The 24,865-nt window shown below is 40.4% G+C and overlaps 2 protein-coding genes across 4 annotated transcripts; one reads left to right on the plus strand and one right to left on the minus strand.

The window, feature by feature from the left end:
• The first annotated feature begins 3,032 nt into the window (after nt 1-3,032).
• Nucleotides 3,033-23,758, plus strand: LOC142388816 (putative G-protein coupled receptor 149). The gene is made up of 5 exons (XM_075474377.1): nt 3,033-4,280; nt 4,982-5,162; nt 5,328-5,830; nt 19,962-20,105; nt 21,742-23,758. Exons 1-5 carry the CDS (start codon nt 3,312-3,314, stop codon nt 22,252-22,254), a joined length of 2,310 nt encoding a protein of 769 aa, XP_075330492.1. The 5' UTR covers nt 3,033-3,311; the 3' UTR covers nt 22,255-23,758.
• On the minus strand, nt 12,417-17,520 carry LOC142388814 (uncharacterized). Of its 3 annotated transcripts, none has more exons than XM_075474375.1 (9): nt 16,915-17,520; nt 15,675-16,296; nt 15,165-15,568; nt 14,993-15,069; nt 14,688-14,865; nt 14,418-14,491; nt 14,142-14,243; nt 13,678-13,802; nt 12,417-13,452 (listed from the first exon to the last, which is right to left on the minus strand). In XM_075474375.1, the coding sequence occupies exons 1-7, from the start codon at nt 17,299-17,301 to the stop codon at nt 14,240-14,242; spliced, it is 1,746 nt and encodes a 581-aa protein (XP_075330490.1). In that variant the 5' UTR covers nt 17,302-17,520; the 3' UTR covers nt 12,417-13,452; nt 13,678-13,802; nt 14,142-14,239. The 3 variants fall into 3 exon arrangements, with proteins under 3 accessions (XP_075330490.1, XP_075330491.1, XP_075330489.1); XM_075474376.1 differs by having other exon boundaries at nt 14,139-14,243; XM_075474374.1 differs by having other exon boundaries at nt 13,678-14,243.
• Nucleotides 23,759-24,865: the final 1,107 nt, after the last annotated feature.

Consider the following 24,865-nt stretch of genomic DNA (forward strand, 5'->3'; position numbering starts at 1 on the left):
AATGGACTGGAGGATCTGATGATCAAATTTGTGGAAAGCTCAGCCACACCCAATCAAATTCCCTATCAAGTCAGTCTAGAGTGTACTTCCCAGCCCAACTGACCTCTTTTTCTGGAAATCCCTGTATAAGCACTGCGCCAGAAAAGAGAATCCCTAGAACACGACCTAAGTTGTTACCCAAAATGCCCTGGGAAAAAGGCATTATCAGTGGTGCCATGTCCAGCCACAAAAAGCAAAGTACTCAGTTGTTTTTGTCCAAAAGAGAAGCTGCAGCTCTGCATAAACCTAACGGGGGGACTTTCAGCAACATTTTTCAGCTAAATGTTGACACCATAGACATTCTTGTATCATAATCATCAAGGCGTGTTTTTCTGATGGAATTGACTTTACTCAGGGAAGACCTAATGGAAGAGGCGTTCAAGAGAAAGATTGCCAAGTACTATGATCTCACTGCTGAATGAAGAAGCAGGGGTTGATAACCCTGCTACCACTTCAAGGTTGGCAAAGTAAAGATTTGCCGGCCAGATGCTCTGCAGTTTCCTCAAGTTGATGAGGTTCAGAGGACCATCCATCCATCCATTATCTATACCGCTGAATCCATCGATCGGGTCGCGGGCAGGCTGGAGCCTATCCCAGCAGTCAATGGGCGAGAGGCGGGGTACACCCTGGACAGGCCGCCAGTCCATCGCAGGGCCACATAGAGACAAACGAGACAAACAACCATGCACGCTCACACTCACTCCTAAGGACAATTTAGAGATGCCAATCAACCTAACATGCATGATTTTTTGGACAGTGGGAGGAAGCCGGAGTACCCGGAGAGAACCCACGCATACACCGGGAGAACATGCAAACTCCACACAGAAAGGCCCCAGCTGGGTGTTGAACCTGGAACCTTCTTGCTGTGAGGCGACGGTGCTAACCACCACACCACCGTGCAGCCCGTTCAGAGGACCAATAAAGTTTAATTTCATAGGCTTTGTTGTTCTGATTGGCTTGTCAAAGTGTAGAATTTCCAAAAACTTGGAACACAAATTATAGTTCTGGCAATCTAAATTAATATTTGTTTCAGCTTGGATTTAGTCAACTTCTTTTCATAAATTAAATTGAATCGCCCCACTTCAAACACAAACTCTCCAGTTATATTCTTATTTATATTCTGAAAGCTTTTACAGAGTTTTTTTCATACAGTCTGATTTATAGATTTCATACATAGTCTGATTTATAGAACATGGTATTCCCAATAACATAGCAAAAATGGATTTTCTTCAGCTCTTGATAATATTTTCTGAGTCATGAAGGGATAGAACAATTGAAAATGTTTTTACGTTTTAGAAATCCACTTTAAAATGAAAAATCTACATCAAAAGGTGTTAAATATTGTAAAAAGAGGAATTCTTTGTATATTTAATTTATAATATCTATCTATATTGCATGTATGCTTGCCTCTGTTTGTATTTGTTCATTGAAAAGGATGCTGTTTTATGCACATCTACATGACACTTCATGTATATTTTTGTATTTCATAATCTTCTTATGTGCGAAATATTTTTCTGGGATGTCTCACCTCTTCACTATCTCTTCATCCTCTACTTTGACATAAAATCTCCATTGAGTCTATCCTCCATAAGTAGATGACTGGATGTGTTTTGACAGTGTTAGCTTTTCATATTTTTCAACAGATCCTTTTTTATTACATTTATTCAATTCCTCACCAGTGCTCCTGACTATGAAAATCTCTACAGAGCTGCACTCTCACCTTTTGCATACATGGACTAACTATGCATGCAACGCACACAAGCATATACACATGCACATGTAGACAAAGTAGGTCACCTTGATGTGTGACGCTTATGTGTGCACAAGGCTGAAACAGCTGAGCATCCACAGATAATATCGTCCCACAAAGGTCAATAAATACATCTGTATGAATACTACATCAAGTCTGGCAAAAATAAACAAAGCACATCATGAGGAATATTACTATCTCTGGACCTCCATGAGGATAAGTGAACACCCATGAACCACCTGAACAAACTGAGGAGTCCTTCAGCCTGAATATCCTTGAACACCAGAGAGAGGGATGAGAAAAGAATATACACAGACATACTGACACGTTAACGCAGGCTAAACTCTCAGAGGCAAATAGTTTGACTAGGAGTTTTATCTCGTTAGTTGCACTTAGTTAGTCTAGCAGTGTTTGACCATCTGTAGCCACCTAAAGCCGTCCAAAAAAAAAAATCATTCCTGAGTTATTGCTCCTCTTTTACAAACAAGGTTATGATTTACATCTGTGGCACACCAGCTTCCATTTCAATGAGTAAAACTAGGTTAATTTTATCCTTGAACTTCACTACTGCCATCATTGTGTCCTTTGTCCTTTTGGTTTGTGAGTGCATCTTCACTCTGATAGCTGTATGACTCACTTGGCTAAATAAAAACAAATAGCCTCAGCAATAACAGTAAGCTGACCTCTGTTATCAGAGAGCATCCAGAGCCACATGATTACAAGATCCAAGTCCGTGCCTCCAGTTGGATTTTAGGTCTATTATTTCATTTCCTGGTTCCATTTAGCTTAAAGGGTTTTAAAAATAGAAAGATCAAATAAAATACTTAAACTTGTAATTGTACTGAAATAGACTTTCATAGAGAGGCTGTTTGTGGTTTAGCTCCCAAATGGAATTGACCACAAAGTGCTGGCCCTTATGAACACAAACACAAATCTATTGCTGGCAAAAATCCATAAAATCTTCTCTTTTCTCATTTGTATGCAGTTGAGGCTAAATGCCACTCAACGAGGGAGGCATTGGGGGAAAGGTTGTTAGTGGTGGCATTACCAGGAAAAAGTGCTGATACATTACCCAAATGAAAACCTAGCCTGATGCATTGGGCCAGCTTCACACAGACCTGTTAGTAGTAGGTTTGGCTCAGCCCCAAAATGACTGCCGTCAAAGGAAATGGTGATGACGACAGCGCGTACATCAGCTGCTAGAAACAAGAGATTCTCTGGGTACGCTGTTTGAGCGGGGAGCACAAGTGCCTGCCAACACGTTACCAGCAAGGTCCGCATCCAGGGGACCGGAGAGCTCTGGTTCCGCGTGCGTCCCCAGAAGGATCACTGATGGATGGTGTGCTCTGAAGCCTCTCCCTCGTCGTGGTCACAGTATTTTATTTTTTAATAAAAGAGGAAAACGCGCGCCGTTTGTTGTGCCATTCTCAAAAATTTGCAGCTCGGTAAACTTTACAAGCAAATGAATCTGATTTGACCAATTAAAAGTGCCAAAAGAGGCGAGGAGTTTGATTTCCTGAAGATGTCCACGACGCACCACAGCTCTCCGGCGCCAAACCAGAGCTACCTTTCCACAGCCAGCTATGACACAAAAGACCCCTCCGGGATGGAGAGGCAAATTCGCCTTCTGCTTTTCGGTTTGTGCGTAACCATCGCCGCTGCTACTTTAGTCGGAGGTGTGTATTCGCTGCTGTCTCTCCTCCGGATGAGGAGGAAAACCTTCCTGTGTGTCATTGTGGCTTCCATGTCTGTGGATGACCTGCTCAGCGTGGTCCCCCTATCCTTATTCATGCTCCTTCAGTGGGAGACGCGGGGAGGTGAGGGGTCGGGCAGCCTGTGCACTTTATCCGGACTTCTCTACGTGTTCCAGGGTGTTTCCAGCAACATGAAGGCTTGCCTCATAGCAGCGTACACTTTTTATGTCACCAAGAGGTTTGGAGTGCTTCAATCTGTCCGCCGACCCTTGACAGTGATGTGGGCTGTTGCCGGTGTGTGGGCTGTCAGCCTGACCGTCAGTGTGTTACCTTTGTGCGGATGGGGCAGCTTTAAGCCTGCCTCTCTCGGATGTTTCCCAGAGAGCGACAGTTTTTACATCCTGCTGCTCTTTTCTTTGTATGTCTTGTGCTTTTGCGGCTTGTTATGTTTCTTTATCCCCCTCACGTATCAGCTGCTGTGCTCCAGAGAGCCCCAGAGGACTTTACTATACCCGAGCTATTTGGATATGACGAGGGGACTGGATGGCTCCGCTCCTCTCTGTGATCTCCAGTCCTTTTCCCGGAACAGCCTGGACCAAAGTTTCGGGGCGTACAACGAGCTGAGCCCAAGTTCATGCGGGACAGAGGTCAGGGAGAAAGAAGAGAGGAAACCGTCCCCAGTGTCTGTCGGAGGGCAGAGGGCAGCGGCTGTCGGGGATACACCAGTGGTGTTTGCACAAAAGCGCTTCTCCATGATTCTAGCGGTTGTCCGAGTTATATTATGGATGCCAATGATGGTAAGCAGTGTTACCAGGTCACCAAAGCCAAGAAGAAAAATTAAATAAATGTAATTAAAGAATACCACGTAAAACCATTCAATGGGCCTATGACGTTACAGGCGTGCGTTTCTTAAAAAAAAAAAAAGCATCTACCATCTTCATGTTTTAAATATTATTTAGTAGTGATATACATTGGAAATTAATTGCTTTAAACTCTGTGAGTTTAAAAATGATATTATAAATTTATTAATTTAATGATAAAGCCTAATTGAGTTTACATTTCCAACATAACTAGACAACAGAAGTTTGCAGGTTTTATGAAACACCTCAGGACAGGATTCATTGGGTTACATTGTGAAATAACTTGTATGTTTGAATAGACAAAAAACTATGCTAAATAAAAAAATTCTATCTAAATCTATCTATATATCTATCTACCTATCAAGCAGAACCTGTTGCTTGGTCACAAACACTGTTTTCAGAGGAACATTACTTTTCTGAGACAATGTACTCTAGTACAGTATAATAATGCATCTAATGCTTCTATTCATAGTGTTTTGGTTCAAACTAAGTCAATAGATTTGAAAAAGAAAAGCTAAAAAATCTTAGTGTGGGAAAAGCATCTGTGAAATTTCTTCCCATTCATGTGTCTCCTTCCTCATACATTTTGAATCACTCATTCCTCTGTGAATTAATTTCCTCTTCCATTTTACTCTCAGACTTTGGTACTCGTACGACACGCATCAAATGCACGCAGCGCCTCTCTGGAGACTCTGAGCTTCTTTCTCACTCTGCTTGCACCTGCGGTCACTCCGCTGTTCGTGCTGTCAGAGCGCTGGATCCACATGCCATGTGGCTGCTTCATTAACTGCAAACGGGATCCAACACAGGAACCCTCAGGTAGATGATGATACATTTTGCTAATGATGTACCAAGTGTGATTTTACACAATAAAACCTTGAACTTATTTCCTAATGTGTGAAAAAGAAAAAAAAGTTAAAAAGCTTTGTTTTCTTTTGCCGTCTGAGGGTGTAATTATATTAGTCTCATTTGCCTTCTTCACAGTGATGAAAAGAAGATTTGAGTTCAACCTTTCCTTCCAACAAGGCTATGGGGTGTACAAGTTGTCACATGCATCCAAGCCTCAGAGCAGCCCTCCTGTAGAGAAGCTCACTTATCACAGCCTTTTTAACCGTGACTTCCCAAATACTCGCCTTGATGCACTGGAACATGGTGGGCTCTCCACGCTGGGTCCCAATTTTGATTTCAGCACCTCACGCCCAGTGGACAGCTCCTCTCATGCCGGCCTCCTTCTGGAGGCGGTGGCCGGTGGAGGAGAGGTGCTGGCTGATTGTCCTCCACTTCCCCACGAGAACCATGAGGATGATGAGGAATTCCGTTGTGTCCCTTCGATGCCCTCTCATCACCGGGAGCAGGATCACAGTCTCATTGACACATCGTCAGTGTTTGAAGGGCCGGAGAGGAGGCTGTCTCACGAGGAGTGTCGGAAAATCGAGCTGACAGACTGGGAGTGGTGCAGGAGTAAATCAGAGAGAACACCCAGACAGGTACAGCACTGTCCAGAGTAGCTTGTTTATTAGTCTGATCCATTAAATTGAGTCATTTGTATCTGCCATTGAGGGGTTTATGGTTGGCAATCATGGATTTTTGCAGACTATTACTGACTCTATTGCTCTCATAAAGTAATCAAACAACTGCTATATTATTTTCCAACTGTGAGTTAATCATTTAGGAGTATTTGGTGTCTCTGGACTATAAAATGGATACATTTTCAATCTGCCTCTCCCTTACATATTGCCAAAAGAACATTAAATGCTGCCTTATTCAGACGTCCAATTTGTACATAGCCACTCTTTTAGTGTTTGAAATGAATGTCTGTCTGACTTTCAGTTCGTTGGTCTGTTCCATCTATTTGGGCTTTTTACAGATCTGGGAATATTCCTCTCTATTATCTAGCTGGCTGACTGAAAGTTGCACATATAATTTCGATAAAAAAGGTTGAAATCTCCTCTCACAGCCTCTTTCGCCCCACTTCTGTTTTCCCCGCACATCTTTATCTGGATTCTGACTAGCAGAGCAATTGATCAAAATACTATCAGATGCACACCTCTCTTTCAAAGCCAAAAATGCATTCATGACTGCTCCAAGACTCTTAATTCAGATCACCACATCAGGTTCAGCTCTATTAATTAATTTTAGCCTGGTGAGTTTTTTTGAGGTAGAATCAAGAAGTGTAGTATTTATAGATTCAAATTCAGTATTAATAAGACTGAACATGTGAAAGTAAAGTCAGCTCTCTTACATGTGTTTGTGAATGCTTTTGTGCACGTCTGCCATTCATTATGAAAACGTTTTTTTGGCTCAGGCACAGACCCAGGCTCTGTCCACAAATTCATTTTTAATTCCATTTCTCTTTCTGTCATTCACGTCCTTAGCTCTCATAATAGCAGATGCTTAATTCTCTTAGTGTTCTGCAAGACCAAACTGAATTGTTAAACAAAAAACAGAAAAAAGAATTCTCGTGATTAATGCATCCTGGCATTGGAGGTAACAGACACAGATGAGAGATCAGCCTCACTCTGCTACTGAAATGGCAGGGCAGCCACAGGCGTAACCTTTGAAATCGACTTGTAGCTTTTCCAAAAAAATAACACCATGAGCTTATTTTGGCCTCACAAAATTTGAACTGATGTGTAAACATATATGTTCACATAAAAAACAAAAAAAAGTGTGAATACAATTTTTGTTTCTCTCTCTCTCTCTCTCTCTCTCTCTCTCTTATTTTCTTTCCTTGCTCCATTTGTAAGTTTAAAATGTTTTAGTATGAAAATCACCAGAGGATGGAAAATCCACAGAGCATGGCTTTGGCTTTGGCACTCACTTTGCATCATGTATACATTTGAAATGCTTACGGCTGGCATGTGTGTATGTGTGTCTGTCCTACTTCTTAGTTTCTTAGTAGTCTGTGTGTTATGTCTCTTTGGGGCTTATTCATTGATTGGAGTCTTTAGATGCAGAAGTAAAAGTACAGTATGTCCATGCGTTAATGCAACACAATTACAAACAAACATGAAAAAATGGCCAAACAGCAAAGACAACAAAATTAAGCTCCGGGAATCCAGCAAAATCCCAATCCTCAATAATATATAAATAAAAAGATTTGCTCACAAACACACCCAGCCAACTATCACTGTATATATACACAAAGCCAAACAAAAGATGAAAGCCAAGCTGAAATACTTTGTGTTTTATGTTTTCCTGGCTGTGTTTTGTTCCTCGTTAACAGACTAGATGTCATTACCCAGCATCTTTTCTTCTTACTGTCAGGCCCTCTGGCCTTCCACATCCACAGGGAGAGGTGGAATTAGAGCCTAATAACATATTTAGCCTCTCTGTGACTTTATACTCTGTTAGCAAGCACAGAGCTGGGGGTGCACTTACATGCCCTTTCCCCGAGGGGAAATGGAGTATAATGTGCATTCACATGTAAGATACTGAAACCTGTTTACTCTTAGAATAATTATTCTAAAGCTGCAAAGTAAATTGTTCATAGCAATAAGACTTGAATGAACAGAATGGAAGAAACTATTGCTTCATTTTGATTAGATGTGGAAATAACACAACTCGAGTAAATTTACTCTTGAGAAGCTTTTTAGACATAAGACATAGACTTCTTGCACTCATTCATTGTACTCGTACACGTTCAAGTAGGCACAATGTTTTGAGTCTTTTGTCAGTGGGATTTTTCACCCAAGGAAGCCAGAAAAGGGGAATTTGTATTGAGTGCATGTTTGGAAAATGTAGATTTTAAGCATGTTATGATATTTCTTTAAGCTACAGAAGTTGTTTTCAGTCAGTATGATAACATGACACAAAAGGAAAACAAATTATTTTCTGGAATTTAAAAAAAGGTATATAATCTGATCTAAATCCACAAATTCAAAGCTGGGGCCACATTGCATCGCAGCGTTGGACATGCTTTGGACTATAAATTGATTTGATTCCAATCAAATGGCTAAGTTAAACTCAAACTGTGAATTGACTCGGCAGTGCATGCAATCGCCTAAAATGAACAATATAGGTTTTAATACCTTAACTTAACCAAACAGTACCTGAAAAGATAAGCAAATGGTGATTATAAACAAAAGTGAAGATTAACAAAGATAACTTTTGAAAGTATTGTATAAGACTCAGACTCAGTGCCCACAGTTGACTTTCATATGTTTCATACTACACCAGCCAATCCTTGTTCCAAACAGGGACTTTTTTGACTGTTACAATAGATGTGTAACAATTACTTTTGGAAATAAAACCATCTGAAATAATGCCCACCTAGAGAAACCAAGCAACTTTGGTGTCACTCTGTAGACTTGTGTTTTTCGTCGGCAATATCTATCTTAAAAAAGATATACCAGCATTTATTTTTGTTTTCTGCTTCTGGCTACCCTGAATTTGCTTTGACTTGTCATGTTTCTGCTTTGATGAGATCAATTTATGCACCATTGCCTGTTCTTACATTGCATAATATGTATTATCTTTCATTTCTCAAATGTGTACCCTCAGACAACATTCACCAGGACAAATTCCTCCACATAATTCCTTATTGTTGCCCTCCAAACATTAATCTTTTGCTACGTGCCTTTGACAGTGGCCGTTCTATGGTGTAGAAAGATAGTAAAAGAAACATAGTTTTTAATAATGTAATCAAATTCCTTTTCATACAGTTTTTGTTTTTATTACACACTGTATTTTTAAAGCCAATAATCACTCACATCATCACAAAATGCCAGTGAGACTGTATTTCATTTATATATATCTATATATATATAGATATATATAGATATATATAGTCCCTTATAATTCTAGGAATTTCTGTGAACATGTGTTGGTTGACAGTAACAGCAAATACTTTATAGTACTGGTGCATATTCATAGTAGATATGATCGATATGGGGCTGCACGGTGCTGTGCCTCGCAGCAAGAGGGTTCCTGTTTCGAATCCCAGCTGGGGTCTTTCTGTGTGGAGTGCATGTTCTCGCCCAATGAGAGCTGGGATAGACCTCTGACAATCAATTCAGTAACTGTTGAGGCATTCAATGCTAACAGCGATATGAGATTTAAAGTCAGGATCATCACCAAAATCATTAGAATTTGCCATCTGCAAATTTTATATCTCTGTGTTTGCCATTTAACGTTGTAAAGACGTGTCATACAAAAAAAGAAAAATTCACATTGACCAAAAAGGAAAAATCATAGAAGCAACACGGTCATACAGATTAATTCTAAATACATTTTTCTGTCAGGAGCCACATTTGGCTTTAACGGGAAAGCAATTCACCCCATCAATCTTTATATTCACAACTTGTATGTTTATATTAAAAAAAATTTACAAAATTGCAGCTTTATACTAGCCTGGGAATTCCCATGCTGCTTTGCGCTCGATTTCATTCTCACTGCAAAGTCAGCCTGGAAACCACCGCCCTTATTTTTGCTTAAGTGTGGGAACCAATCACAGAACGGGGGGGGGGCGCAGCAAGACGATGACGACGTGTATGCGCGACACCGAAGCTTGTAGAGTACAAGAATCCAACATGGCAGCGGCAGTGGGCACAACGTTACAGTTCGATGCAGCCTTAGAAAGTGTTTTAAGTAGCTTAGAACGCAAGTTTACTTTTAAAAAAGAGCAACGTTTGGCGTTGAAAGATTTCATTGCCAAGAAGGATGTGTTTGCTCTGCTACCAACAGGCTTTGGCAAAAGCCTCATCTACCAGCTAGCCCCGTTGGTGGCTAAGGCTATGGGGCTTAGCGAGACCCCAGTCGTTGTGGTGGTTTCGCCATTAATAGCCCTAATGGAGGACCAGGTACAGGAAGCGGTCAATCTCGGAATATGTGCGGCTCAGCTGGGTCCCGAGAATGAAAAGGCGATTAAGAACTGCCGCTACCAACTTCTATTCGGCAGTCCCGAGGCCTGGATGAGCGGAAAGTGGCAAGACATGCTAGCCACGGAGTTGTACAAGACCAACCTTCTAGGCATCGTCGTCGACGAAGTCCATTTAACATATAAATGGTAAGTGGTATTTATGAATATTACATTGACATTATGCCGTTACCTACTGTGGTTGTCACTGTGTCACTAAGTTGCGTTACTTTTCAGTATCAATCCACAGCTACCACTTAGTAGTAGCCTATAGCTTTCAGCTGTGTGTACACCATAAAAGTTGATGAGTCATGAAATTGTAATTAAACTTATGTAGTACATGCACAAACAATTTCCAATAGCCTGGCTAAATTTCCAATGCAAGTGACAATTTCAGCATCTCTACGCTGTACTTAACACTTGTGCTTTGCTTTTCCCTAACAGGGGGAAGGCTGAGAAAGGACAGAAGGCCTTTAGGGAAAGCTTTTCGAGGTTGGGGGAACTTCGAGCAATTGCAAAACCAGGTAGGTTGACAATAATAATAACAATAATAATAGCACTTTGCCAGTGCTCTTAATTCACTGTCTGAACAAGGGTATTAGCCTCAGTGTAAACACTGTCATTATAACATTACACATTGCAATATAATTAGTTAATCCTTGTTGACACATAGACATTGTTTCTTTCAAACTACTGTTACAAATTCAGCCTTCAGTGTAAAATACATATACAGTGGTATGAATGTAACTGTTACAAATTCAGCCTTCAGTGTAAAAGACATATGCAGTGGTATGAATGTAATGTGAATGACTTCCAGGTTTCTTAGTTGATATATTTCATCCTTATTTAGGAACTCCGGTATTGGCATTGACTGCATCTGCGGATCTGCACTCCAGGGACATCGTCAGGAGACAGCTACATTTCCATAACGCAACCAACATCACCGTTAGCCCAAATCGACCCAACATTAGACTTGGGGTAAGACGACTCGCAACAGATTCTCTGGACTGTTTTGACTGGCTGGTAAAGGACTTGAGAGAGAAAGGACTGGAGATGTTACCTACCATCATATACTGCCGGACAATAAACACGGTAACACGCCTATTCTGCCACCTCAAGGCTGAACTTGGGGAGAGTGCCTGGGTAGGTCAACAGAAAATAGGTAGAAACCTATTAATTGGAATGTTTCACAGCCAGACTCTACCTGTGAACAAGAGCAGGGTACTGGCTTCGTTTAATGGAGAAGGCAGCTGCAGAGTGACCGTGGCAACTACAGCACTAGGGGTTGGCCTAAATTTTCCCAAGGTCTCCCATGTGATCCTGTATGGGTTACCAGAGGACCCAGAGGCCACTCTCCAGCAGGTTGGAAGAGCAGGCAGAGATGGCTCTCCTGCTCATGCTGTTCTCTATGCAAACAAACAGCTTGCCAACACTGACAAGGCAGTAAAGGGGGTTCTACAAGAAAGTTTAAATGGCTGCTTTAGGAAAGCCTTATACTCACATTTTGAGAAAGATGTGTCCAGTGTTGAGCCTGGACATTCTTGCTGCACCTATTGTCATTCATTATGCAAGTGTAGCTCTGACAGTTGCTCTGTAGCAACCCCCAATTATGAAATGCCCAAACAGATTACATCACCTGTCAAATGCAGAAAAGTCTCCTTAGATGATCAGGGATTGGTCAGAGAGCTTTTGGAGAAGTATAGGGACAGTCTAATTCCACCGGATGAACACCTGTACACAAATGCCTCATTCTGCACCGGTTTCAGCAATGTACTAATTGAGTCAGTTGTTGAAAATGTTTTTGAAATATTTGACATCACTTATGTCATGCAGAATCTACCTGTATTCGCAATAAAACATGGTCAGGAAATCCTAAGAATTATTCACAAAGTATTTGAAGACTTTGATTTATGTGAGTTCCCAGACACTGCTGAAGAACCATATTTGCCACCAGATATTGACTTCACTGGGTACTTTGATGTTGAGGATGAGGATTTTCAAAAGTCATTAAGCAGCATTGAGTCAGGCTTATCTGTGCTTCAAATCTCGGATTAATTACTGAGCCCCTGTAAATAACTACAGTTGTAAATCTGTTTGATTCTGAATAAATATTTCTACTTAAACTTCATATGCAGTATTGTCCTCTGTGTCAAAATTCCTGAAGAACCAAAGTTACAACAAGGCTTGAAAACATGTATTTTTAATAACACCAACGAGCAATAGAAAATGTGAAAATGATATTGTAAAAACAAATTTGTTCAAATAAACATACTGTACAATTAACACAATGTAGGCATTTTCTCAAGGTTTACAAAGGGACACTGCGCCATTCATTGAGTTTCAGCATCATCCAGTTCCACAGTGCTTTATGATTTAGCTTTCCCAAAAGATTTTTTTGGAAGCCTGGAAAGGCAGCATACACTCGACCAGGTTGTTGTTTAAAAACCTCTGCCTCTTGCAGAGTGTCTACCAAGGTGAGGATGTCTTTTGTCATGTTCACATGGTGAGCACCAGTTTGCCCAGATATGCCCAGCTCCATATCAGTGCGTGTCATCATTTGTTTCATGACTCCTATGGACCTGCTTATTCTGGCTGCGGAAGTCTCATTCAGGTTGGGCCCCAGGCCCTTTAGGAAAGATTTCAGGAATCCATTTAAGTGCTCCAGATGTAAATCAAGTGGAATGTTTCGACCCTTGCCTCCCCTTGTGTTCCAGAATCGGTTCCACTTGAGACTGTGAGCAACTTGTGGAGACAACGTGGCATTCATTTGTACAGTAAGCAGAAAAGTACTGTATGCGTAACTAGTGTGTCCATAAGCTTTGTAGAACAACAGGGCTACTGTGTAGAGACGCATCAGCCTTTCACCATCTCCTTCCTTTACTGCATCTAACATGTCCAAAAGAATAAAGCTCAAACCCAGTCTGGCACAGGTGTGTTCATACTTGTGGTCACAGTGTGTGGGGATGATTGGGTTGGAGTCTGTAGGCATAACCAGGTTGTGTGTCTTCATTTCGTGGGTTTGTCTGCTTTTGAAGTAGGTGTATGTTCTTGAACAACCCTCCATACGACAAGGGAACTTGTTCTGCTGAATTGGTGTGGCTGATGGTTTGCTTGCAGCATCTGCAGCCTCGGTCATGTCAGGAAGAAGAACATAGTTGTCCACGATTGGGGCAGTGAATGTGTTGAACCATGTCCTTTTTTCTTCTGGAGAGGCCTCTTTAATGTTATCCGGTATGAGGGACTCAGGGCGATCTGTAACAGCACAAACAAAACATGGACTAAGTAATAGAGGGAGTATTCCAACACATGCAGACATTTATTTGCTAGCCTCAAAATTCAATCAGTCATCATGACGGTACCAACACCAATGTGCGAGTTAACAGTTTATTTTACACCACAGGTAAAAATGTGCATGACATGATCATCAAGTTAATTTCTTGTGACACCAACATGTGTCGGTGTTAATTAATGGTTTACCTGTGACATGATGAAAACCAAGATGCTCAATCGTGGCTGCTATGAATAGAGCAGTTGTGTCCTTGATCACAAAGTCCCTGTAAGCATTAAACGCAGCACGGGGTCCACTCTTGGCATTGCTGCACCTGGGGTGAGAAAGTATTTCAATGTAGTGTAGGCCACGCACATCTTTGTGTTGTCACCAAGCAATCAGTCTCTCAAGAGCTGCTTCACATCCCTTATAAGTGAAGGGAGACACTCACTCACTCACTCACTCACTCACTCACTCACTCACTCACTCACTCACTCACTCACTCACTTCCACAAGTTAGTCTTTCAGGAGCAGCTTCACATCGCTTAAGTGAAGGGAGACATTCACTCATTCATTCACTCTATTATGTTATTATATGTTATAATGTGAGTAACCAATCAAACATCACATTCCCCATTCATACAGTTATGGTTCATAGATAAATTCATACCACCTCCCCGGGAATAGCACAGCTGACTGAGTTCATGATGTCAGGACTGCGTTTCCCATCCCACAACAAAGAACATTATCCAGACATGTTTGCATTTAGAGTCATCTGAAATTGGAAAGCATTATAGACCGTTAACTCAAGAAACACAATACAGAGTTCAATGGCTTTGCAATCAAAGTGCTTGAGGTGCTGAATAGCGTTCACAACCTCAGTCACAAATACAATGTTAATGTATATGTAAGTGATTACTATAAAAAAATAAAAAGTATGTTGTCCTACCTCAACTTGGTCATGTTCGCAAATAGTGTGCCATGGTCCTTGGCAGAGTCCTTGAAGAAAATCTTGTGATGAATCTACAATGTAGATAGATAGGTAGATTGATACTTTATTAATCCCCAAGGGGAAATTCCAGAATTAAAAAAAAAAAAAAATCAATGTAAACATACAAACACATCAAACAAGTGTACTTATATAAAATCCATACATAAAAATTTTGGAAATAACCAAATAGTGCGAGCATTTTTTATTGTTTTTTAAATAGTTTCTCACTTCAAAGAGAACTCGAATGGCATGCCAGTCCTCGAATTTGAAATACATCCCCTCCATTCTTTCCTCCTCAGTGTCTCCGTCTGAAAATCCCCACTGAGCATTGCGGCAGTTAGCCTCTGTGAGACGGTCCCCTCCAATAAACAAGTGTTGTGCCCCATCAGGGTCTTTGGGCATATACCTAAGCAATAAGGGACCCAATAGCATACTTGAATGCAAATAGAAGTGTGACGGAGTAACAGAATTGGTATATGATTGTTATAGGCTTGTTCACAGCAGATTTGATAGTTATCATGTTTAATACTTACACTTCTTGTATGTGTCTGAGTACTTCCACCAAGTCACTTCTTTGAGTCTCATCCTTAAAATAGAGGCCTAAGGGGAACTTAAGAAAGAGAAAAATGTCAAATAGATATGTGTGCAAATTCTAAACAATCTTAGAAAATACTGGCACATTTGGATGTCCTTGTGACAACTTACATCGGTTGAACGCGTTGACATTTCAGTTGAATATAGGTGAGGTATGTGATGCACCACAATGTCTGCCAAGCTCTCAAATGCGGCCATGTGCTTGCTCAGCATTCTGGTGCCAAGAACAATGAAATCTCGCCTTATTGAAGCCTGGGTGCTCCGCTGAGGCAGTGATGAGGCAAGATTGTAGTGTTGAATGTCTGTTATGGGTTTGACATTGGAGATGTGGTGGGTGGGTATGCGGTCTTTGACGGCAATGTGGTGTATCCAGTGTATACTTTTGTTGCTCTTATCTATTGACTGGTTGTGTCTGTGTATGAAGAAATCCAGATTGTCCATGATTATTGAATATGATGATGGGCAGGTGGGCACTCGGCTGTCTTCTTGTCTGGGGGAAGGTTCGCTGCTTTCATCTGTAAAATACATAATTTGAAAAAGAAGAACATTAGATCACGACATGAACTTAACCAAACAAACAATAACTGTAACTGTTTTATTTGGATTGTATTTCTTCCTCACCTGACAGATGGAGGTCCTCCATGCTTCGGAATGCTTCTAAGAGTTCCTCTTCTGTGTCTGTAACTGTAGCTCTTTTTAACCTTTGGAAGTCAACACTACAGTCAAGTGCCATCTCGTGTTGTTTCCTTATGGCTCTGGCGTGTGATGTGGTGATAGATAACTGGCTCAATCGGTTGAAAACTGATTTCTTGGCTCCGCCGTACTGGAGAATGGTGTTTATGTAGTATGACATTGCAGCAAGGCGGGGCTGTCTGCCTCTTATTGCTATAGCTGCAGCAGCACATGCTGTGAAGTTGTTGTCATTGGTGATGCAATTGAAAATGGATAACAGAAAGGGAGCAAGCCGATGGAGGTCATCTCTTAAACTGCAGAAAGAGAATGACTTAAGGTCTGCTGCTGTAGACCTCCATAAAATGAAGTCATTCTTCCGAGAGCAGAGTGCCTCACATTCCTCACGTATTAATTGAATTATTGCAGCTTTGAGTTCCTCTTTCAGTTGTTTATGTTTCAGGGTATGACTGGCAGCCTCTTTCCATCTCTTTAGAATGATGAATTTGATGATGGGATCTTCCTCAGGATTGCACACCCTGGACAGTGTTTGTGATGGATATGTGATGGTAACCTGAAAGAAATTATACACTTAGTTTCAGCAGTTATACACAATAGTTTCAGCATTAAAGTCCTTTTGTCTGTTTTGAAATGGTTGCCATCAGACTAAGTTTAATTTCACATCTTAGAGAGATTTGTGATAGTTTGATAGTCACTGATCAAACAAGTGGATATCTGTTACAAAATGATATGCTCAGAGCTTAGTTAAGATAAGTCGCAGCCAGTAGGTAGCCTGTAGGTAGATTACAAAGTAGGTTTTATGATGAACCAGGTCTCATTTGCACATACACAGATGTAAACCTGATAGTAGGCCTAGTTCATAGTAGTCTGTTGACATGCTCAATTAAGACAGTGAAGCTCTGGAATCCTTTTCTACCAGTGTTATGACAACTGGCATGAGGAAGTCAAATGCTCGCCCCGTTTTAGATTGTATGGGACAACTAAATAAATAATAAACCGTTAACTTTGTTCACATTATATTCGATTCCAATACCAAATTATTGGCAGAGAGTTCAAACAAGAGCTGTTAGGTTGCTTATGGTGAGATTTCAATGGGCTGTTACATCACTTAATTAAGTGCATGCAATTCAAGAACCTGGAACAATTGAACAGACAATTAAAAGTATAATACCTGAGTTGTGGTTTTCCTGGAGGAGCTGGTACATGGACTCGGTGGTTTGGGGCAGGTTTTTTTTAAAGCCCTCGGGGTCTTCGATGGCGTTGGCTCGCGAGGCCTTTTTGATATGTTGCTGTCTGTGTTTCGGTCTGTATTTTTGAACTCCTCTTCCCATTGCCTGAATGCAGGTATGTCCTTCTCCAGTCTGCCAATTCTTGTGGAGCAACGCTGGCAACATCGGCTCGACTGCCCCGGCTCCTGAGCGACTGTAACCCCTAGGGTCACTAACCTCTCGAATAGACTCGGTGGTTTCTTGGATAAAAATAGGTCTGCAGAGTGACCGTATATGCCTTCTACCCTCATATTCACTTTGCACAAACGACAATAATCGTTAAACGCCATCGTCTTCTCATACACAGTAAAGCGTCTTCTTCTTCCTCGTCGAATTTCTGTCGCTCTACATACGTCATCTGGTATAAGTGATACAATTGGCTATGAATCGCGCGCAAAGCAGCATGGGAAGAACCAGACGCCATTTGATAGACATTCGTAGCGCCCAATAAACGGCTCTAGGCATTCGTAAACCACGCCTCAAATACGAGAAAATGCACACCTAGTTCCCAGACCACCATCTCATCGAGATTGTGGACGCGTCAGCCAGGCTAGCTTTATACAGTATTGTACCTCCTACATTGGTGGGTTTTGAGCATCATATGATCTACTTGATGAAGAGTTTTCAGCTCAACATTGAAGTCTTTTTCTTTTTCTTCCTTTTGTTCACAATGATGCAAACACAATGCCAACCAAACAGACAGTCAGGGAGGACAAAAGATTGACATCCTCTTTGTTTCTGTGGTGCATCATTGTCACAATTAGATAATCACAATTAATTTAGATAAATAATTCAGATTGTTAATGAGTCCTGCCATGTTTTCACCACCGTTTCATCGCAGGGTTGCTTTTTCTGTCCTCTTCCAACTGCTTGCAATGTCAGAAACACATTATCTTCACAGAAGCTCACATTCATGTGTTCTGTGTTGATTTAGTGTCAGCAAAAATGCACTAAAATTGTGACAGGAAAATGTGAATCCAATCAAAAAAAAAGAAAGAAACCCGAAAGAAACTGAATTGATGCATCAAAGAATGAAATTGTACTGTACAAATAAAATGAGATGATAAAAAATTCAGAGATCGGTTAAATGGCTTATCAATCATGCTTTTGTGTTTTGCTGCAAAAAAAAAAAACTCCTGTTGCTAGCTTCTATATGCCTGGAGGGTAATATCTCATTTCAGAAGCAGCGTTCTGTTATTGGGCTTTTATATGTAAGCCTCATGGGGTTGAAATGGTTGGTCAGCACATTCATCTTCCTGCACTTGACATCATAATCACAATCGAAGCCCAATATGTTTAAACACCAGGAATGAGAGGCAAAAGTGACCTTGTTGTTGTCATGGAGCATTGTAGTCACTGACAACAACCTGCTGAGCTAGGTCATAGCAGGAAAAGCACAGAAGAGACAATTTTGTTTTTGATGGCTCAGTTCCATAATGTGTACCAGTAAGCTACGGCAGTTAGTAAAGCTGATGGTATGCTTCAGTGTCAGATAGATGCAAAGACTGTGGGTTAGACTGTGTAGTTGACCTATGCCTCTGTTAGTATTTTTGCTTTTGCAACAGTTGGCAGCAAGGTTTTTAACACCGCCTCATATGACAGCTGAAAACAACTATATGTAACTCTGGCTCTATGACGATGTGAGGAACCAAAAAATGTCACTTTTACTGAAAGTACTGTAAAACAGCAAATGGAAAATATGTTGAATCTGTAGGTGTTGAACTGAGTCTTTGGCAAAGCTTTTAGAATTAGAAAATAGCCGCAGGGAGCATACATTATTTTATGCTAGCATTATTAGCAAATCTAATTCATCACAGAATGTGTTCCACATGAGGTATCAAATTTTTGGAAAATAGCATGATGTATGTATACACATAAAAACTGCACTAACCACAGAAGTTACACTCTGCATTGCAGCATTATGTAGTGGCCTAAGGCTACAGCTACCTGCTAAGGTAGCTGAGGAAGGCACCTTTAAGTGTATTCATCAAGTTAGATTCCTGAGAGATCATAAGTTCTGTGTGGGTCTGACATTAAAGTATGAAGTCGTCTTAAGTTAGGGTCTTAACTGCAGTAGACAGCAGTCAGAGCATTCTCAGTTTGGAGAAACAGGGAATTCTGACGTGGGAGCTAAATTAACATATTTTTAGACTGCTTTATTTAGTAGCAGGTAAAGCAAACACTATAGTTTGGATTTTCACACTGCATCATTTTTGCGTCAGTTAATTACTGTCTCGCTGCATTTTAAAAACCACACAGCGTTTGTGTTGCATGACATCTGATGCTACAATTGATGTGCTCTAAATTTCACAATACAATACAGCATTTGCTTAAGCTACTATGAAGGTTTTGAGTTTTTTTTTTTTTTTAGATTATTAAACTTATGCTCCTCTGGTTGCCCCGTTCTGAGTAGCTTTTAGCTCAGCTTCTCTGTCAGAATATCTCCCTATGATTCTCCAAACTGAGAGCTCTCTGATTACTGACTACTGCAAGTTAGAAACATTACATGGTACGCTATGGTTGGCTTTGCTTCTTTTCCTAATCCAACACACCTGTAACTGATTTTTTTGGCACTACCTCACCCGAGGTTCTAAGCAAGCCAAGCTGATACTGTACACTGTACAGACACTGCAGACTGCTGATTAGTCAGAAATAATCATCACCTGTGAGCTTGAACAGCAGTGTCTCAGTGGCCATGCACACCCCAACACACTTGCATGTTCTGTGAAGTCCTTTGAAAGTCAATTTGCAACCTAAATCATGGATATCTAATTTCTGTGCACAGATCCCTTATTGTGTGCATGACTAATATGCAAGCACTAATAATGAGCAGACCAGAGTGAAGCTCTTAGTCTTTATGATCACTCCCACAAGATAAGAACTCTTTACTGTCGATGTTGTGCTTGATGTTGACTGTTTCTTTTTTTCATGTCCACATCTTTCTTCACAGCGATCATCAGGTGGTCTGTCAATCCCTTTGTGCGCCTTTCAGGGCACAGTATCTCTGCAAGCACCCACAGGCAAGACACTCTCTCTTTCCACTTATGAAGTCAGCAGTGATGGTCTCAAAATCTCCCCCAACAATGCCAAGAAGGTAATGTCCCTGACCCCAGTCTCTTCTTTCAGAGCTTTTTAGCAAGATGGGCTACAATTCCTGTTAATAGCAGGCAATCAAAAAAGTTTGACATTTAGCAAATGTATGCACTTAATTCCCTTTAATCTAAGCAAGGTTCTACAAACTAAGTGTTTCTTATTTCTCTATTCACAGGCACACACTTGCACACTAATTCCCAAATGTGCTTGCTACGTTTTTTTTTTTACTGAGACTTAAATCAGCAGAAAATTGGAGGGGTGCTTTCAAAGACACTGATCAAGATTTGAAACAAAATTTGTTCAAAAAAAGAAAAAATTCTATTCTGACTCCTAGATTGTTAAAAACTGCTGTTTTTTTAAGAGGAGTATGAAAGTTACAGGACCCTCAAACAACAACACTCACATGAAAGATCAGTTTAGGAAAGCTTTTTTTTTTCTCACTTTCAGTTTTATTCTCTTGGCGACTCACTGTTTGGTTAGGTTCAGGCAACATAACTTGTTTAAGCCCACACAATTTCCTAGTTAGATCCTAAAACTACTTGGTTAGGTTTAGGGCAAAATTGTGGTCAGGTTCAACAACCAATCTCTTTAGTTTTAGTTTAGTTGCTTTGCATCCTGGAATTTTCTTTCATATTGTCCCTGCTGATTTATTTTGTACAAAGACTGAAATAATTTTTCTATTCAGACAGATTTATTTGAATCAGAAAATGTAACTCTATCTATAAAGAGCTGTTTTCAGTAACATTCCTTTTGAATTTTTTGTTTTTTCAGAGTATTGGTAGAAATGATTAATAAAAAAAAGGTTTTGGTTTGAGGAAAAGGGCTAAAATACAATCATTTTACAATTTAACCATCAGCCTGATAGATGCTATGTTGTTGGTTGCTGTGGTGGCACATCAACATGTCAGTACACTTAGTCATTTCCTGGTTGGGTTCAGATGCTATTAGTTCATGTAAAATTTACCGTAATTTTAAAATGTCACATTTTGGTTGATTCAGCAACAAACTTTCATTCACATGTAGTTTTTAAAAAATGCGTTTTTATAGAATATGTACATATAAACTATAAATATATGTACACTGTTTTAACTTTTTAGTTATTGCAAACAACTTTGCTAAAAACTCCACGATACTTGATTGGAGAGCCGTTTTCAGCTTATCTATAGATTTTGTATATGTCTCTGTTAAATAAAGCTGCATGTGTTAAATAAATGTATAAATAACAAAACACCATGGTTCAGATTCAAATACATTTTTTCTTTTGCACTACCATCACATCAATTGACACAATTTTGATGTTTTACATTGTACTGCCCTATTGACCACTAGAGGTTGCGTATTATTTTAATGTAATTATTATAGCTTCTTATTGCCGGCATTAACAAACATGGGATTGTTTTTGGGTGGAGGACAGTCTCATTACTGGACATAATCAGTCATAATCTATGTAATGTATTATATTGTATTGAATGTATTTCGGTATAAAACATGACAAGAGTTGAACGGTAATTAAGGTGAAAGCGTTTTTATTGAGTCAAGCACATATTCTAGTATAGAAAAAACTGAACTGAAGTTAGATTTCAGTGACATTTTACTGTTTATAAATAGCCTGTGTAATTAATGTCTCTGCTTTAAAGGTGGAAGTGTACCGCTCCAAATCTGTTGGCCACGAACCAAGTGCAGATGACGCAGCATCTGGAGGGCAGGCTGGAGATGTGAATGTCAGCTGTGTAGGAATGGGCATGGAGATCGGCGTAGGGATGGGGATAGGAGCTGGGGTGGGGGACACCAATGTCAAGATCCACCTTGAGGTTCTGGAAATTTGTGACAATGAGGAGGCCATGGACAGTGTCTCTATCATCTCTAACATCAGCCAGTCCTCCACCCATGCCCGTTCGCCATCGCTGCGTTACTCCCGAAGGGAAAACCGCTTTGTCTCCTGCGACCTGGGTGAGACTGCGTCCTACTCTCTGCTCATCCCCAGCAGTGGCAACACAGAGGCAGAGACCATCAATATCACTATACCTGACACTGTGGAAGCCCACCGGCAGAACAGCCGGCGGCAGACACAGGAGAGCTTTGGGTATCATGAGGATATACAGCTGCTTAATGAGGCCTACAGAAAGCAGGCAGGGGAGGGGGAGGAGTGACTTACGTACAGACTAGCAAGAGGGGGGCGCTCAGAAGGAGACTGAAAGAGCAAACCAGACGTTGTGTGGGCTGCAAGACAAATATCCTAATCATTCTAATTTTACTTCTTTTTGATCACCACTTTAACAGATGTGACAGGTGATCCAATTAAGAGACACATCTAATGACTGTTATTAATAGTCCGGTTGCCTGTTCTTGTACTTCCTCTTCAGGTAACATGATAAGAGCACACTTATCTGTATATTACACAGACTGTAGATAGGATTGTAAAAGTAAGTAAACTGAGTTAAAACAACATAGAAAGACAGCCAAAAGCTATAAAACGGCGCCAGTGCATCAGTATTCCCACATAGATTTCCACCATATGGCTATCTGCCATAACGGGTAAGCTACAGCAAGAGAAAAATTCACTTAGCTGTTGAAAAGGAGGAGCCAACGTCCGATCACGTGTCTGATATGAAACAGCTCATGTGGGCTACGTAACTGGTGACTCAGCTAAAAGGGGAGGGGCAACCTGACCTGTGTGTGTCTGACTCATTCAAGTGTGTGTTGTGCATAGAGATGAGAATATTTGTGATGTCAGACAGCCACCAAAAGTATCTATATGTTTCATGGAAACAAATGTGTTCATTTTACATGGATTGACTTTATCTGTATTCCTTTAAAACCAGCTGCTATGTGTAAGGTGTTTTAGACCATCAGGTCGCTACATTAAGTCAGAGAGACCCCACTATCCATGTTGTAAATCTAGAACAAGAGGAAAAGAGTGGCGAGTGATTATTTAAGAAGAGGTTAAGAGGATACTTATGCAGAATAGTTTTTTTTCTGCCTCATGCACATTCAGTGCAATTTCAATGAGTGACAGTGCATAATTTACATAAGCAGGCAGCACATGAATGTACATTCCAGCACCACTTTGAGGGATCATTTCTCTCCCAGCTCAGTTCACTTCCCATCCAATCAGTGAGTCAGCGGTACCTGTCGCTTTCTACCTGCATATATTCAGAAGTGGGGTCAAATTTCCACCAATAGCATGTGCATTTCATCACCATTTTGAATTATTTCATGGACTCTCAAAATCAGAAGCATCTAAATCTTTTTTCTCTTAGATAATATCAGTATGTGCATCAATACTTGAATGAACATTTACATGTATTTGTGTGTACAAACAGTAAAAATAGACTCTTTAGGCAAATTTGACTATATATGTGCATTTAAGTTTGTTTCATTATGTTTTCTTCAGGATTTTGGCTTTATTCAACTCTACAGCTACTCTTTGTGGACCTTATTTACAGACCTGAAGTTGTCCTTTAGCGATTTCCCTTCATGAGCTGCAAGAGCTCCAATTCTCTGCAAGATTGCTGTTATTAAAGACTCATAATGGGAAACTGCCTCCAATAGTTTTGAGACATATTCCTATGTCATCTCTGGGGCACTTGATCAATTCTGAATTAATTATTACAAATTATGAATGTAAAGCTGCATTCAATGTCAACCTTTTTAGATGGTGATTGTGCCAAAGGCTGTCAGCATGAGCAGTGCTTCATCTCTGCACCCTAAGGGCTCATTCGTGGTAGCATGCAGGCATCCGTCTGCATCAATCTTGCCCCAGGCGGAGTGAAGGATTTTGGGTATTCAACCAACACAGACAACCTTGCGTGCAGTCCTCCAACAATATGACAGAGCAGAGCTCTCTGAGATGAAAGCCAAATGTTGGCTGGTTGAAAGTTAGCTCGGTCAAGAGGGAGAGACAATCAAGACAGATTTAATTACAAAGGTGAAAAAGAGCAAAAAAAATCTATACAAAAATACCTGCAATTGGATAATCTTATTATTTTTAGCGCTTTAGTTTCCTTCTATCGCAAGGCAGATTTTTGTCCACTTCTTCTACAGGAGAACAAATTTTTACATTTTCTGCAGAATTTTTTTTGTTTCGTGCTCAATGTCATTGTTTTGAACCTCTGCTGTTGGCACCAACAACATAGGCTACTGTTTTAGAGATTTCCACCAAGTTGCAGAGGAATGCTATAAAAGGTAGGATTAGGTTTGTGTGTGGTATCGTGAGTGGGCCGAAATAGAAGTAATCCTATCAACTGTTTTTTTTCCGTGTTAAACAGGACTACAGTAAGAATATACTTACTCTTATTTGTCTTGCATATGAATTCTGATTTTGGAGTCAAATTAGTCTCATTACTGATGTCAACTCTCAAACCATTCAAATAGAATTCTTTATGACAAAAACAAGGCTAATTAGGGGCCATAATCAACTTCTTTAGAGGCTGACCTTAATTGTATGTAACATCATTGGATGTTGTACCCCTAGGATAAGTGTAGTATGTCTGACTAGTCCTCAACTGCAGTATGTTTTTATTGTGCTCAGTGCTTGAGGTTATGCAAAATTAGCATTAAAGACACACAATTTTCTTTTGTTCTTGGAAGGTTTCACTAATTATTCATTATATTTATTTGTGTGTCAGACTATTAGAGATTAAGTCTTTGAGGAAGAGGAGGAGAGGTCAGAAATCAAATTAGGCGGAACGTAAGAGAAAAATGTGGCAGGTAGCAGCAAATATAAAAAGTCTAATAATATGAAACCTACAATTATCAAAA

Source organism: Odontesthes bonariensis, chromosome 9 (assembly GCF_027942865.1).
Source record: "Odontesthes bonariensis isolate fOdoBon6 chromosome 9, fOdoBon6.hap1, whole genome shotgun sequence".
In the NCBI taxonomy this organism is placed as follows: Eukaryota; Metazoa; Chordata; class Actinopteri; order Atheriniformes; family Atherinopsidae; genus Odontesthes; species Odontesthes bonariensis.

Bases quoted from the DNA above. Each gene is read 5' to 3' on its own strand.
- LOC142388814 (XM_075474375.1), bottom strand. From the start codon at position 17,301: ATGGCGTTTAACGATTATTGTCGTTTGTGCAAAGTGAATATGAGGGTA. The intron at 15,569-15,674 runs GTGAGGAAGAAA...TGTATTTTACAG, and splicing joins GGAGGACCTCCATCTGTCAG to ATGAAAGCAGCGAACCTTCC. The intron at 14,866-14,992 runs GTAAGTATTAAA...CTTATTGCTTAG, and splicing joins CTCAGACACATACAAGAAGT to GTATATGCCCAAAGACCCTG.
- LOC142388816 (XM_075474377.1), top strand. From the start codon at position 3,312: ATGTCCACGACGCACCACAGCTCTCCGGCGCCAAACCAGAGCTACCTT. The intron at 5,163-5,327 runs GTAGATGATGAT...CCTTCTTCACAG, and splicing joins TCCAACACAGGAACCCTCAG to TGATGAAAAGAAGATTTGAG. The intron at 5,831-19,961 runs GTACAGCACTGT...CTTTCTTCACAG, and splicing joins CAGAGAGAACACCCAGACAG to CGATCATCAGGTGGTCTGTC.